This window comes from Anolis sagrei, chromosome X (genome assembly GCF_037176765.1).
Source record: "Anolis sagrei isolate rAnoSag1 chromosome X, rAnoSag1.mat, whole genome shotgun sequence".
Lineage (NCBI taxonomy): Eukaryota > Metazoa > Chordata > Lepidosauria > Squamata > Dactyloidae > Anolis > Anolis sagrei.
In genome coordinates, this window is record NC_090034.1 from 54548379 (window position 1) to 54563716 (window position 15338).

The following is a 15338-nucleotide window of genomic DNA, read 5'->3' on the forward strand; positions in this document are numbered from 1 at the left end:
AAAAACACAACAATATAAAAAATTGTACCAAACACAGATAAAGAATTGACATATCGTAGCAGTGGAATGTCAATCAAAGCACTTGATTGAAAGTTGGATTGGCCTTCTGCCAGGAAGAGATGGGTCTTCAGTTGGGTCTTAAACCATGTCGGGATTTAAGACCAACACTTTGTACTTTGCCTGGAAACTCATTGGCAGCCAGTGGAGTGACGTTAATATGCTCCCTCCTAGATATTTCTGTAACGAATCGTAGATGCTGATTAAGGCATTGGGCCTATATGTGAGATAGAGATAGAATAATAAAGTTGGAAGAGACCACATGGGCCATGCAGGAAGAGCACTATCAAAGCTCCCAGAGAGATGACCATTTTTCCCTAGGAAAGAGCTTCCATCGGACTCTGAGGCAGAGAGTTCCATTGTTGGACAGCTCTCACATCCTTTATTATGTTTAACCTTTGCCTTTTAATATGTGTGTGTTTTCATATATGCTTTCATGGATGCATTTTAATTATGTTTAAATATGTGATTTTATAGATCTATTTGACCATTTAACCCCACCTTGAGTCAAAAGGAGAGGCGGGATAATAATAATAATAATAATAATAATAATAATAATAATAATGTGTTGTCGAAGGCTTTCATAGCTGGAATCACTAGGTTGCTGTGAGTTTTCCGGACTGTATAATCATGTTCCAGAAGCATTCTCTCCTGACGTTTTGCCCACATCTATGTCAGGCATCCTCAGAAGTTGTGAGGTCTGTTGGAAAGTAGGCAAGTTTATATATCTGTGGAATGTCCAGGGTGGGAGAAAGAAATCTTGTCTCTTTCAGGCAAGTGTGAATGTTGCAATTGGTCACCTTGATTAGCATTGAATGGCCTTGCAGCTTCAAAGCCTGGCTGCTGTTGCGGCTTCATTCTAAAGTCAGCCATGGAAAACCAGGATACTTTTTGCTTTGAAAACACAGGTTGTATCGACACTATGAAATTAAACTGCCTTGGCTCAGTGCAATGGCATCCTGGGAGATGTATTTTACAAGGTCTTTGCTTCACGAACCACTAGTTTAGTTATCAGGGACCACAGGTTGGGAACCACTGTTCTAGCATCCTGAAATGAGCGAAATGGAGAGACAAGGGGGAAATGCAGGTATTTTTGCCTCATTGGCCAACATCTCAAAGCATAAATCCCTTTGGGCACTGACATGGAAAAGAGTGGAGGCTAGCTAAAGAAAAAAGTCATCCTGGGAACAAGCTTTCAAGTGATCCATTGGAGAGGAGCAAGCAGCCTATGGGTTTGGTCGCTCAACCAATGACAAACCCACCTCACAGTAGTCTCGTCTAGTCCACGTTTGCAAGAAAATAATGGAGAACTTTGTCAAGGGCCTCTCTGAAACCAAGATATGCTCCATTCATAGCATTTCCTGCATCTACCAAGTTTGTAACCCTATTGAAAAAAGAGATAAACATTAGTTTGCTGACTCCTTAGGATCACAGCCTTCTTTAAGTGACAACAAGACTGCCTCCTTTATGATTTGCTGTCCTGGAATCTGTGTCAAGCGATTGGACATTGACCATTATTTGGGTCCTCTTTTTTTCCCCTTCCTGAAGAGAGGGACCATGTTTACTTCCTCCCATCTTCTGCTGGGATGTCTCTCATTCTCCAAGAATTCTCAAAGATTATTGTCAGAGGTTCTAAAATGACTTCTGCTTGTTCCTTCAATACAATATCATGGGAGACAGGCTGCTGTTTTACATTATCTATGTTCACTCTCCAATGGAGAAATGATTTTGATTCTGCCGTTGTCTCTCCTTTTCCCCCCAGGGCCAGAGTTGACTCCCGAATCCTCACCCGCAACACCCGCATTATCATGGAGGCCTTGACAAGGGTCATCTACAATCTGACAGAGAAGGTAGCATACATTAGCTTTGTGTGGATTTTTAAATGGGTTTTGAGTATTTATTTTTAGTACTGTTCATGTTTATATCCATTTTAATGTTTGTATATTATTATTATTATTATTATTATCATTATTATTATTTCTTCCTTGCCTCGAGGTGGGGCACAACACAGTAATAAATACATCATTGTAAAACAATACGTACAAAACATATATTAAAATGTATTTCTGTGAAAAACATACCTTACAATACACAGAATGAATATTAAAATCTATATAATAATGTTAGGTTATAATTGTATTGTACTTGGTTTTATTGTGAATGCTTTGCGTCTCCTTTTGGGGGAAAAGTGGGATATAAATAATGATGATGATGATGTTAGATTTTAATTATATTGCATTTAGTTTTATTGTGAATGTTTTGAGTCTCCTTTGTTGGGGAAAAATAATAATAATAATTGTGTCAGAAGCGAATTGAGGGTACAGTTGTAATGGATTTAAAAACACAAAGTTAAAAACTTGGCATTATGCTAAATGTCCTTTGACCAGTAACTGGCCAGTTGGAGTACCTCTTGTGTTGGTATATGAAGGTTCTCCATTGTGCATGTGGCAGGGCTCAGGCTGCATTGTAATTGGTGGTCTGTGGTTTGCTCTTCTCCACACTTGCACGTCGTGGACTCCACTTGTAGCCTCATTTTAAGGTTGGCTCTGCATCTCCCATTCCTTTAGGTGGCTCTGCAAACTTGACACACAAAACCCCCATGACTAACTCGACCCACTGGAGGGGTTTGACAGGACTGACTCACCATAGTGGGAGTTGTAGTTTACTGTGCAGTCAAACAGCACACCGAACCCCACCGATGATACATCAAGACCAAACTTGCCTAACATAACAAACTTTTAAGTTCTGATGAGAGTTTTTTTGGGGTTAACATGCCTTGATGAGAGTTTTATTTCACCCACAACCTTATGCATTTTCGACAATTAAAAATGGCTTTTTCAAATAACCCAGGCAACGCCAGGAACCCAAGCTAGTCTCCTTATAAAAGTAATATCTCAAAATAATTCCCGGTCTTTCTGCTTTCTGTCTTTATCGCTAGGGAGTCCCAGCCAGCCTCCAGATCTTCACAGAACAGATGGTAAGCATTGAGTCGTGAGAAACAAAAGGGGCTCCATTGGATGATGCAGGAAAGAAGCTTGGATCTGCCCTGAATGGCCGAACTGCCTTTCCCTCTTTGCTTCCGCAGCAGATCCAGCAGGAGCAAATGGAGGCGGTGATGGACTGGCTGACTAGCCAGCCCCGGGCTGCCCAGCTCATTGACAGGGATAGCCCCTTCATCAACACACTGGAGTATTACCTGAGCCGCTACCTGAAGGATGTGAAGCAGCATCACGTGAAGGCCGACAAGCGGTGAGGATTTGTTCCCCTTTCCCCATTCGCAGGAACAATTGAACAGCGCCAAGCAAGGAGTAGGGAAACTTCCGTTAAGATAAGCTATTTAGGATGGAAGTCTTTGACAACTGATCATGTGTCATGAAAGCAGCCATTTCCCCAGTCCTCTAGTGCCATAGGGAATGGCTTACGCCATGTCACCTTCACAGCGGAGGAAATTTATCGAGTGCAAGAGACATTATTCCAAAGATACAGAAGTGTTTTTTTCCCCCTGGCTTAGTCCATGCAAAGGCATGTTGGTTTCAGTTTTCTCCACAAGGCCCAGCATTTTTACGATCTGAACCTTAGGAAGAATTTCTTGACTGTAAGAAGAGCTGTTCAGCAGTGGAACTCACTGCCTCAGAATCCGGTGGAGGTTCCTTCTTTGGAGGTATTTAAACAGAGGCTAGATGGCCATCTGTCTGAGTTGCTTTCATTGTGCAAAAAAAAAATGGTGTTGGAGTGAATGGCCCCTGGGGCTCCCTTCCAACTCTATGATTCTAGGATTGTCTGATTCAATGACAGGCATCCCATGCACAATCAAAGCCTACCCGACAAATGCCTTTTTATGCTTTTCCAGCCCAAGTCTTCTCCTTCGACTCCAATGAAAAAGAAGACTTCATTTAGCTAGGCTTCCAATCCCTGCTTGGGAATGTTTTTGACCCTGTTTTGAGCAGAGACTGGAGAAGCTTTTAGTAGTAATCAAAAAAGCTGAAAAGCCATTTAATAATCTAATAATATTTCTTTCTTTATTACCTGCCTCTCTTGTTGGCTCGAGGCGTGTCACAATGTAGTCAAATAAAAGCACGTAGAGTAGAGTCTCGCTTATCCAACCTCCGCTCATCCAATATTCTGTATTATCCAACACAGTCTGCCTCCTGCCTGGATCCACGGCTCTTTCAATATATTGCGATGTTTTGGTGCTAAATTAATAAATACAGTAATTGCTAAATAACGTTATCGTGTATTGAACTGCTTTTTCTGTTATTTTGTTGTAAAACATAATGTTTTGGTGCTTAATTTGTAAAACCATAATGTAATTTGACATTTCATACGTTTTTACTTAATCCCTCCTTATAATCCAACATTTTCGCTTATCCAATGTTCTGCTGGCCCATTTATGTTGGATAAGTGAGACTCTACTGTATTTTATTTATTTATCGTGTCAGAAGCAAATAGAGAATACATTTATAAACAAAGTTAAAAACTTGGCATTATACAGGGTGAGGCAGCATAACTTCCTTTTTTAAAATGCGCGCCATTCAGTCAGTTGAAGACGTATTGGAGCGCTAGTGGTCTCGTTCGAGAGGCAGGAGTATAAAGTTTTGTCCTGACACAGTTCAGTCGTCATAATGCGTTGGAACAGTGAGGAGCGTGCTTTTGCTGTTGAGGCCTACTTTTCAAGCAGATTTGGAGTGGCCAGCCTGCTCTCCAGATGTGGCCCCTTGTTATTTTTTTCTATGGGTTTTTTTGAAATCCCTTGTTTATGTGAACCGTCCAAGGACCCTACAAGATTTGAAGACCAACATCCAGGAAGAAATTGCCAACATAATGCCTGCTATGCTGGCAAGAGTCTTGACAAACGCCAGAAATCGGTTTACACAGTGTATGGAGAATGGGGGATGTCACCTATCTAATTTGATCTTCAAAACTACATAAAACAAAACTTTAGGTATGCGCCTACATTATAAAAAAAATTCTGATTCATACAATGGGTTTTATTAAGTTTTGAAAAAAGGAAGTTATGCTGCCTTACCCTGTACTAAATGTCTTTTAACCAGAAGCTGGCCACTTGGAGTGCCTCTGGTGTTGTTGTGAGGAAGTCCTCTATTGTGCATGTGGCACAATGGAAGACCGGATGTTAGAGATAGAAAAAGATGGGAAAGCCTGTAACTCTGTTTATGTATTGTCTATCCTTGTCAATTGTATAATGGCATTGAATGCTTTCCATATACATATTTGTACTGTAATCCGCCCTGAGTCCCCTTGTGGAGATTTTTATTTATTTATCGTGTCAGGGCAACCAGTCGATTATATTACATTTCTAACAGAACAAAGCAAACAAACAAACAAACAGACAAAATACAAAATTTGTGAGTTTGGTAGTTGATTAAATGTCCTTTGACCAGTATCTGGCCACTTGGAGTGCTTCTGGTATTGCTGCAAGAAGGTCCTCCATTGTGCATGTGGCAGGGCTCAGGTTGCATTGCAGCAGGTGGTCTGTGGTTTGCTCTTCTCCGCACTCGCATATCGTGAATTCAACTTTGTAGCCCCATTTCTTAAGATTAGCTCTGCATCTTGTGGTGCCAGAGCGCAGTCTGTTCAGCGCCTTCCAAGTCGCCCAGTCCTTTGTGTGCCCAGGGGAGAGTCTCTCATTTGGTATCAGCCATTGGTTGAGGTTCTGGGTTTGAACCTGCCACTTTTGGACTCTTGCTTGCTGAGGTGTTCCAGCGAGTGTCTCTGTAGATCTTAGAAAACTATTTCTAGATTTAAGTCGTTGACGTGCTGGCTGATACCCAAACAGGGGATGAGCTGGAGATGTCTCTGCCTTGGTCCTTTCACTATTGGCTGCTACTTCCCAGCGGATGTCAGGTGGTGCAATACCGGCTAAGCAGTGTAATTTCTCCAGTGGTGTAGGGCGCAGGCACCCCGTGATAATGCGGCATGTCTCATTCAGAGCCACATCCACTGTTTTAGTGTGGTGAGATGTGTTCCACACTGGGCATGCGTACTCAGCAGAAGAGTAGCATAGCGCAAGGGCAGATGTCTTCACTGTATCTGTATCATGGAGATAGAGTAGCATATATATAAAGTATATTATTGTATTATTTATTACTTTAGAACCAGGAATCTAAAGCAACCTCCTAGGCCAGTGATGGTGAACTTATGATATGCATGCTAGTGCTGACACGCGTAGCCATTTTTAATGACATGCGGCTGCTTACAGAGAAGTATGGGGCCGCATGCTGAGAAGGACATTTCATCCTCGGCTCCTGTATGGCCAGGTGCAGTAGCTGAGGATGAAACATTTGCTGTAGTGTAGTGTAGACACCCTGTGCCAGAGGTCTGTAGGCCAAAACAGCAGAACTCCAGCACAGAGCGTCTAGTTCTGGGACTTTCAGTTAGACCGTTAGGGGATCTTTGACCTTACTTCCAGTCGACGGAGCAAGGAGCAGTGGAATGCTGCAGGGGACGCATCTCTGGGGGCCCTGTCATCACCATTACCAGCAGCCACATAACCATAGCAGTCATCATCCAATCTACTGTTCTGGGGTGTCGTGGATTTCTAATTGACCATCATTACTGAGATAAGTGAGGGGGAGACTAGAAGATGCGAGGGCCTGTGCTATGTGTGCTGTTTCCCACCATTAGAAATAGCAGCAGCCATCTCAATTTATTTATTTATTTTTATTTATTTATTTACAGTATTTTTACCCCGCCCTTCTCAACTCCCCCGGGGGGAGGGGGGGCGGGACTCAGAGCAGCTATCAAAGGCAGCAGTTCGATGCCACAATCAATAACACAGTATAAAACCATAAATACATACAGAGTTAAAACAATAGCAATTAATTATAACAAATTATCATAACAGTCATTAAAACAATACTCACTCCACAAACCCACTGACAGAACCATAAAACCGTATCCTCATACATATCATCTTGCCAATCCATTTCCAGTCAACGTGCTGCTTTATGTTTATTGTCCGAAAGCCTGGTCCCAAAACCAAGATTTTAATTTCTTCCTGAACGCCAGGAGGGATGGGGTCAATCGTATTTCATTTGGAAGCGCGTTCCACAGGCAGGGGGCTACAGCCAAGAAGGCCCTGTCTCTCGTCCCCACCAGACGTGTTCGCGATGTTGGCGGGAGCAAGAGCAGGGCCTCCCCGGATGATCTTAAGTTATGAGGTGGGACATAGAGGCAGATGCGTTCGGACAAGTAAGCTGGGCCAGAACCATATAGAGCTTTATAGGTCAAAACCAGCACTTTGAATTGAGCTCGGAAGTGGACAGGCAGCCAATGGAGCTGACACAACAAGGGGGTGGTATGCTCCCTGTAAGGAAAGTCTGACTTGGCCACGGTAGTCCACGCTCTGGTTACATCCCGCTTAGACTACTGCAACGCTCTCTACGTGGGGTTGCCCTTGAAGACGGCCCGGAAGCTTCAACTGGTCCAGCGTGCGGCAGCCATGTTACTAATAGGAGCGGGACGCAGGGAGCATACAACGCCCTTGTTGTACCAGCTCCATTGGCTGCCGATTTGCTACCGGGCTCAATTCAAGGTGCTGGCGTTGGCCTATAAAGCCCTAAACGGTTCCGGCCCAAGATACCTATCTGACCGCATCTCGGCCTATGAGCCCACGAGGACTTTGAGATCGTCCGGGGAGGCCCTGCTCTCGATCCCGCCTGCCTCACAGGCACGCCTGGCGGGGACGAGAGATAGGGCCTTCTCGGTGGTGGCGCCTCGGCTGTGGAACACCCTTCCCGTGGACATCAGATTGGCCCCTTCCCTGATGATATTCCGCAGGAAATTAAAGACGTGGCTGTTCAAGAAGGCATTCGAACAAGAAATGCAATAATTGGTAATGATGACAGGAATGGAACAACGGAATATGATACTGGATTGTGGTTTAACGATGAGACGATGCGAATGGCTTTTTGTATTGTTGATACTGATATTGTTGATGTTGTTGATGACGATGCTTTTGTTATTGCTGGATTGATTTTAGATTGTGTCTTGTAATTTGCACCCTGTCCTCTCTATGTTGTACACCGCTGTGAGTCGCCCCCAGGCTGAGAACAGCGGTATATAAGCACAGTAAATAAATAAATAAATAAATAAATGCCATCTTGCAGCATAGTGCAAACTCCATTTCACCACTATTATTGTTGTGCATCCTTACTAACCCCTATTTCTGCTTAGTAACCCTACCGTTTCCTAAAAGGGGTTAACTAGCCATCTTGTGGTCACTTAGGCTAGTTAACCTCTAATTGTCTGCTGTGCTAACAGATTATCTATAATTCTATATTCAGTCACTGCCCCCCTGATGGAGAACCCCAAAAGTAAAAAAAAACCAAGGCTAAATAAAGAAAGTGGTAGTAGCAGTTGGCAATTACAATTATACACTATAAATATCATGAAATTATGTGTGTTTTTTCTTCTCAAAGTGACACTGCACCTCAGTTATGCTTGGTGTTTTGGCAAATTACAACACACCAAGCTTAAAAGGTTGCCCATCACTGTCCTAGGCTCTCCATTGCCTACTACTTTGTGTTGTCAAATGCACAGCTGTATTCAGCCACTGAGGGAAGGCTTGTGTTTTGCTTTATCTTCCTGCTTTGTGACCCACAGAGATCCCGAGTTTGTTTTCTATGACCAGCTGAAGCAAATCATGAATGCCTATAGGTAAGTGGTTGCCTTTTGGTAGTTTCTTTTCATCCCTGAAAGTTTAGGGCGAGGGCTGGGTAAATGGTCTTGGAGGGCCGCATCCGCACCGCGAGCTATAGTTTGAGGACTTCTGCCTTTAAGTCAAACAATTGATGGCGACAGGGCCTGCTGGGCTTTGGAATTTGAGGGACACAGTGGGAAGAGGAGCATTTGCTCTTCATCCCGTCGGGCAGTAAAAGGGTGGAGAGTATCTGCCTGTATGAACGTGGCTTCTGTCCTTTCAGGGTGAAGCCGGCCATCTTCGACCTCCTCCTGGCACTCTGCATCGCGGCGTACCTCGGGGTGGCCTACGTTGCTGTCCAGGTGAGTTGGAGTGAGCAGGATCCTTCCTGTTTGCCAGGAAGAGAGCAGCAGCATGACAAATACAGGCTCAAAGGAGTGGAGAAGGAAACAAAGGAAAGGAAAAGAAGTGCAATTAGGGGGATCCCTCCATTTTGGAGGGAGATATAGAAGGAAAGGAAAGGAAAGGAGAATAAGAAGAAGGTGGAGAGGACCCCTCTGTTTAGGATAGAGATAGGAAAGGAAAGAAGTGTTAAGGAGCCAGAAGGGGGTGAAGAGGATCAATCTGTTTTGGAGGGAGATAGAGAGAAAGGGAAAGGAAAGTTAAGGAGCAAGAAGAAGACGGAGAGGATCCCTCTGTTTGGGATTTTATTTATTTATTTATTTTGTCAGAAGCGAATTGAGAATACAGTTATACTGTATAGAAAAACCACAAACAAGAAATACTTGACATGATATTAAATTTCCTTTGGCCACTTGAGAGTGGTGTGGCTCCATTGTGCATGTGGCAGGACTCAGACCGCATTGTAGTTGGTGGTCTCTGGTTTGCTCTCCTCCACACTCACATGTTGTGGACTCCGCTTTGTAGCCCCATTTCTTCAGGTTGGCTCTGCGTCTCATAATGCCAGAGTGCAGTATTTCAGCGCCATCTAAGTCGCCCAGTCTCCTGTTCGCCGAGGAGGGAGTTTCTCATCCAATCTCAGCCACTGATTGAGGTTCCGGGTTTCAGCCTGCCACTTTTGGACTCTCGCTTGCTGAGGTGTTCCTGCGAGTATCTCTGTAGATCTTAGAAAGCTATTTCTTGATTTAAAGCGTTGACGTGCTGGCTGATATCTGAACAGAGTATGGGCCGGAGATGTCACTGCCTTGGTGCTTTCATTTTTGACTGCTACTTCCCGGCAGATGTCAGGTGGTGCAATACCAGCTAAACAGTATAATTTCTCCAGTGGTGTAGGGTGTAGGCATTCTGTGATAATGCGCTATGTCTCATTAAGAGCCACATCCACTGTTTTAACGTGATGAGATGTATTCCACACTGGGCATGCATATTCAGCAGCAGAGTAGCAAAGTGCAGGGGCAGATGTCTTCACTGTGTCTGGTTGTGATCCCCAGGTTGTGCCAGTCAGCTTTCGTATGATATTATTTCTAGCATCCACTTTTTGCTTGATACTGAAGCAGTGCTTCCTGTAAGTCAGAGCATGATCCAGAGTGATTCGCAGGGTGCAGTGCTCCAGTGAGATTCCTTCCCAGGTAATCCTCAGAGCTCAAAATGCTTGTCTGTTCTTAAGGTGAAAAGCACACATCTGTGTTTTAGATGGATTATGCATCAACTGGTTTTTCCTGTAATAGGCAGTAAGAGTACATAAAGCTTCAGAGAGCTTCAATTCAACCATTTCAAAGCTCTCTGCTTGGGCAGTGATGGCATGATCATCAGCATAGATGAAACTCTCTATCCCTTCCTTCCGTTTTGGAGGAAAGTAGAGAAAGGAAAGGAGAGGAAAGTAAGAATTAGATGGAGAGGATCCCTCTGTTTTGGAGGGAGATAGAGAGGAAGCAAAAGAAAAGTTCAGGAGCAAGAAGATTGAGATGATCTCTCCATTTTGGAGGGAGATAGAGGTAGAGGGGAAAGGAGAACAAGGTGGAGAGAATCCCTCTGTTTTGGATGAGATAGAAAGAGGAAAGGAGGGTTGAGGAGTGTTAAGGAGCAACCCGAGCCCTCAGACCTCCATTTATCTTCCTACTTCTTTTCCCTTCCCAGAACTTTGGCCTGCTGTACAAACTGGTGCAGCGGCTCTCCCTCAAGTCCAAGCAGCAGTGAGAAGGAGCAAAACTGAGAACTCCACCCGGACTGCCGTTTCCCGTCCGTCTTTTGGATGCTGCTGACGCCACCGCCCTCAGTCTTCTCCCGCCCTCTCCCTTCTTTGTTTGGCGACACTGGAGCAGGGGGCAAACCCCTGAGATGTTTTGAAAACTGCAACTCCTTGGCGTTGTAGCGAACCTGCATCCCTCCCTCCTCCCATCTCTGGGACTTACGGGCCCCCCACTTGGATCCGTTATTCTTTCCAGATTGAGCCAAGGATGGATGAGGAGGGCTTTTTTCACACACTCTCTCTCTGGACCTCCCCACTTTGGACAAAAACATTTCCCGTTGATGCAAAGCTGCTATAGACACAGAAGCGAATGGCCGGCGTGTGCCGTGGTTTGGCAATTGGTTGGATTGGGGGGGGGGGGGCAGCCATTTTGCCTATCAAATGGAGAACTTGAAAGGGGAAATCAGTTTGGGTTTGGGTTTCTTTTTTAAAAAAATTCACAACATATATGCACATGTAAATTAAAGAGCTACAAAGAGGTTTCTCTCTCTCCCTTGCGCTGTGAACTTTAAACTGTGGCCCAACTTGAACCCACATCATCCATTTACCTTTCTGCTTCCATTTTTTTCCAGCTTCCTGCCTCTTTGTGCATTTTAAAAATAGTTCAGACAGCAATGGAGAGGTAAGGGCTAATAATAATAATAATAATAATAATAATATAGATAGATTTATTTATTTATTTACAGTATTTATATTCTGTCCGTCTCACCCTGAAGGGGACTCGGAGCGGATCGCAGAAGACATATATAAGGCAAACAATTGATGCCGTTATACACTGACAAGACAGACAACTGTACATAGACAGAGGTGTGTGTGTATATATCTATATATATAAATCTGTTAGGTTGGTTCAACGGGACAGCAAAACTCCACAATCCCCCAACGAAACTGCACCAAAATTGCCATGCCCATAACACAACCCACAAGGTACAAACATATCTACTCAAAATGAAAAACAACACAACAACACACTCACAAAACGGCAAAACAACAAAACTCTAAAAAAACCCAACGAAACTTAACCAAAATTCCCATGCCCATAACACAACCCACAAGGTACAAACATATCTACTCAAAATGAAAAACAACACAACAACACACTCACAAAACGGCAAAACAACAAAACTCCACAACCCCCCAACGAAACTGCACCAAAATTCCCATGCCCATAACACAACCCACAAGGTACAAACATATCTACTCAAAATGAAAAACAACACAACAACACACTCACAAAACGGCAAAACAACAAAACTCCACAACCCCCCACGAAACTGCACCAAAATTCCCATGCCCATAACACAACCCACAAGGTACAAACATATCTACTCAAAATGAAAAACAACACAACAACACACTCACAAAACGGCAAAAAAACTGAGCATGCGCATTGGCGCCCAGCCACAAGTTCCCTGGCGTGCGCACACAGCCTTCCGGCCAACGTTCCCTCTGCGGAAGCCATGCCCACTCCAAGCCCCGTTGCGCCGCTTCCTGCACACACACACACCCTGCCGCACGCACACACACAACCCCACGCTCCATCAGTCCCCCCGCCGCCGCACACACACACGCAACCCCACGCTCCATCACTCCCCCCGCCGCCGCACACACACACGCAACCCCACGCTCCATCACTCCCCCCGCCGCCGCACACACACACGCAACCCCACTCCCCCCGCCGCCGCACACACACATGCAACCCCACGCTCCATCACTCCCCCCGCCGCCGCGCGCACACACACAACCCCATGCTCCATCACTCCCCCCGCCGCCGCACACACACACGCAACCCCACTCCCCCTGCCGCCGCACACACACATGCAACCCCACGCTCCATCACTCCCCCCGCCGCCGCGCGCACACACACAACCCCATGCTCCATCACTCCCCCGCCGCCGCACACACACACAACCCCACTCTCCATCACTCCCCCCGCCGCCGCACACACACACGCAACCCCACGCTCCATCACTCCCCCCGCCGCCGCACACACACACGCAACCCCACGCTCCATCACTCCCCCCGCTGCCGCACACACACACACAACACCACGCTCCATCACTCCCTCGCCCCAATCTTACCTTCTTTTACTTCACGCCACCTCCAAACCCCACCCCGCCCCTTCCCGCCCTGTCAAAATCCAGGAAAGACAGGAAGGAAGAAAAGAAGGAAGAAAGAGAAAGGGAGGTAAAGAAAAAGGGGGAAGGAAGGAAAGTTAGAGAAAGAAGGAAGAAGAAAAGGAAAGAAAAGGAAAGATGGAAGGAAAGAAAAGAGAGACAGCAGAAGAGAAAGAAAAAGGGGGAAGGAAGGAAAGAGGTAGAGAAGGAAGAAATGAGAGACAGAGGGAGGGAAAGAAAAAGGGGGAAGGAAGGAAGGAGAGAAGGAAAGAAAAAAGGGAATGAAGGAAGGAAAGAGGGAGTGAAGGAAGGGCGAAGATGTAGAGAAAGACGGAGGGAAGGAAAGAAGGAAAGAGAGAAGGAAGAAAAGAGACCAGAAGAGAAAGAAAAGGGGGGAAGGAAGGAAGGAGAGAAGGAAAGAAAAAAGGGAATGAAGGAAGGAAAGAGGGAGTGAAGGAAGGGGGAAGATGTAGAGAAAGAGGGAGGGAAGGAAAGAAGGAAAGAGAGAAGGAAGAAAAGAGACCAGAAGAGAAAGAAAAAGGGGGGAAGGAAGGAAAGAGATAGAGAAGGAAGAGGAGAAGGAAAGATGGGAGGGAAGGAAGGAGGGAAAGAAGGAGAGAAAGAGGGAAGGTTGGCCACAGCAACACGTGGCGGGTAAAGGTTGTTATTTCTATTATTATGATGCTATTATTCCTATGAGACCCTTTTAGGGGGAATGGGAGAGGTGTCAGGTCCCAGAGGCAACGCATTGCATTATTGTTATTGTTATGATGGTGGTGAAATAAAAGGAAATAAAAAGTGAAAGAAGGAAGCAAACAGGGAGGGAAGAAAGGCAAAGGAAGAAAGGGGGAGGGAATGAAGGAAAGAGAGAAGGATGAAACCAAGTAGTGAAAGAAGGAAAGAAAGAGGTAGAGAAGGAAGAAAGGAGAGAAAGGGGGAGGAAAAGGGGGAAGGAATAGGTAGGTACCTCTCTTTCATAATAGTCCAGATATCTACCTCAACTTTGATAAGTTTTACTATAGGCCACAGCAACGCGTGGCAGGGCACAGCTAGTATATATATATATAGGCTTTCCCATCATTTATTTATTTATTTATTTACAGCATTTTTATTCCGCTCTTTGCAGCCTGAAGGCGATTCAGGGCAGCGTACAGAGCCTCTGTACTCTCTTTGGCATCTTGGAGGCTATGCTCGGTTCCGGTCACAGGAGGTGCTGTCGCTCCATCTTCCCTGCTAAAGAACTTTGTTTGCAAACTGAATAGCCTTACAGCTTCAAACCCTGCCTGCTTCCTGCCTGGGGTGATTGTTTGTTGGGAGATGTTAGCTGGCCTTGGTGGTTTCCCGTTTTCTGAATGTTGCTCTTTATTTACTGTCCTGTTTTTAGAGGTTTTTTTAAATACTGGTAGCTAGATTTTGTTCATTTTCTGGTTTCTTCCTTTCTGTTGAAATGGTCCACATGCTAGTGGATTTCAGTGGCTTCTCTGTGTAGTCTGACATGGTGGTTGTGAGAGTGGTCCAGCATTTCTGTGTTCACTGTTGGAGGCAAGTGTGAATGTTGCAACTGACCACCTTGATTAGCATTTAAAGGCCTTGCAGCTTCAAAGCCTGGCTGCGTCCTGCCTGGAGGAATCCTCTGCAGGAGTCTACCATATACCACGCAGCTGTGGACAAGTCTACATAGGGACCACTAAACACAGCCCAAACATGAATCAAGGAACATGAAAGGCACTGCAAAGTAATTCGACCAGGGAAGTCAGCCATAGCAGCGCACCTGATGAACCAACCTGGACACAGCATATTATTTGAGAGCACAGAAATGCTGACCACTCTAACAACCACCATGTCAGATGACACATAGAAGCCATTGGAATCCACAAGCATGTGGACAATTTCAACAGAACACGATCTGATGACCAGAATTTTAAAAAAAAAACTCTAAAATCAGGACAGTAAATAAAAAACAACACTAAAAAGACAGGGGAATTCCATAAAGGAAGCCATCAGGGCCAGCTAACACCTCCCAACAAATGATCCCCCAGGCAGGAAGCAGCCAGGCTTTGAAACTGCAAGGCTATTCGGTGCTAATCAAGCTGGCCAATTGCAACATTCACACTTGCCTCAAGCAGACAAGAGTTCTTTCTCTGGGCATCATTCCACAGATACATAAACTCTATTTGCCTAGTTTCCAACAGACCTCACAACCACTGAGGATGCCTGCTATAGATGTGGGCGAAATGTCAGGAGAGAATGCTTCTGGAACATGGCCGGACAGCCCAGAAAACTAACAGCAACCCAG

The 15338-nt window shown here is 45.1% G+C and overlaps 1 protein-coding gene across 4 annotated transcripts in view; it reads left to right on the forward strand.

The window, feature by feature from the left end:
* Window positions 1-11405, forward strand: part of NCLN (nicalin) — a 33357-nt gene extending 21952 nt beyond the window's left edge. For 2 of the 4 annotated variants that reach the window (XM_060784986.2, XM_060784988.2), the window contains exons 10-15: window positions 1820-1907; window positions 2996-3034; window positions 3146-3306; window positions 8680-8733; window positions 9000-9078; window positions 10814-11405. In XM_060784986.2, coding sequence (XP_060640969.1) covers window positions 1820-1907; window positions 2996-3034; window positions 3146-3306; window positions 8680-8733; window positions 9000-9078; window positions 10814-10873 — 481 coding nt within the window. In that variant the 3' untranslated portion in view covers window positions 10874-11405. Of the gene's footprint in view, window positions 1-1819; window positions 1908-2995; window positions 3035-3142; window positions 3307-8679; window positions 8734-8999; window positions 9079-10813 lie in introns of all 4 variants that reach the window. The other 2 variants (XM_060784985.2, XM_060784987.2) reach the window with 1 other exon arrangement.
* Window positions 11406-15338: the final 3933 nt, after the last annotated feature.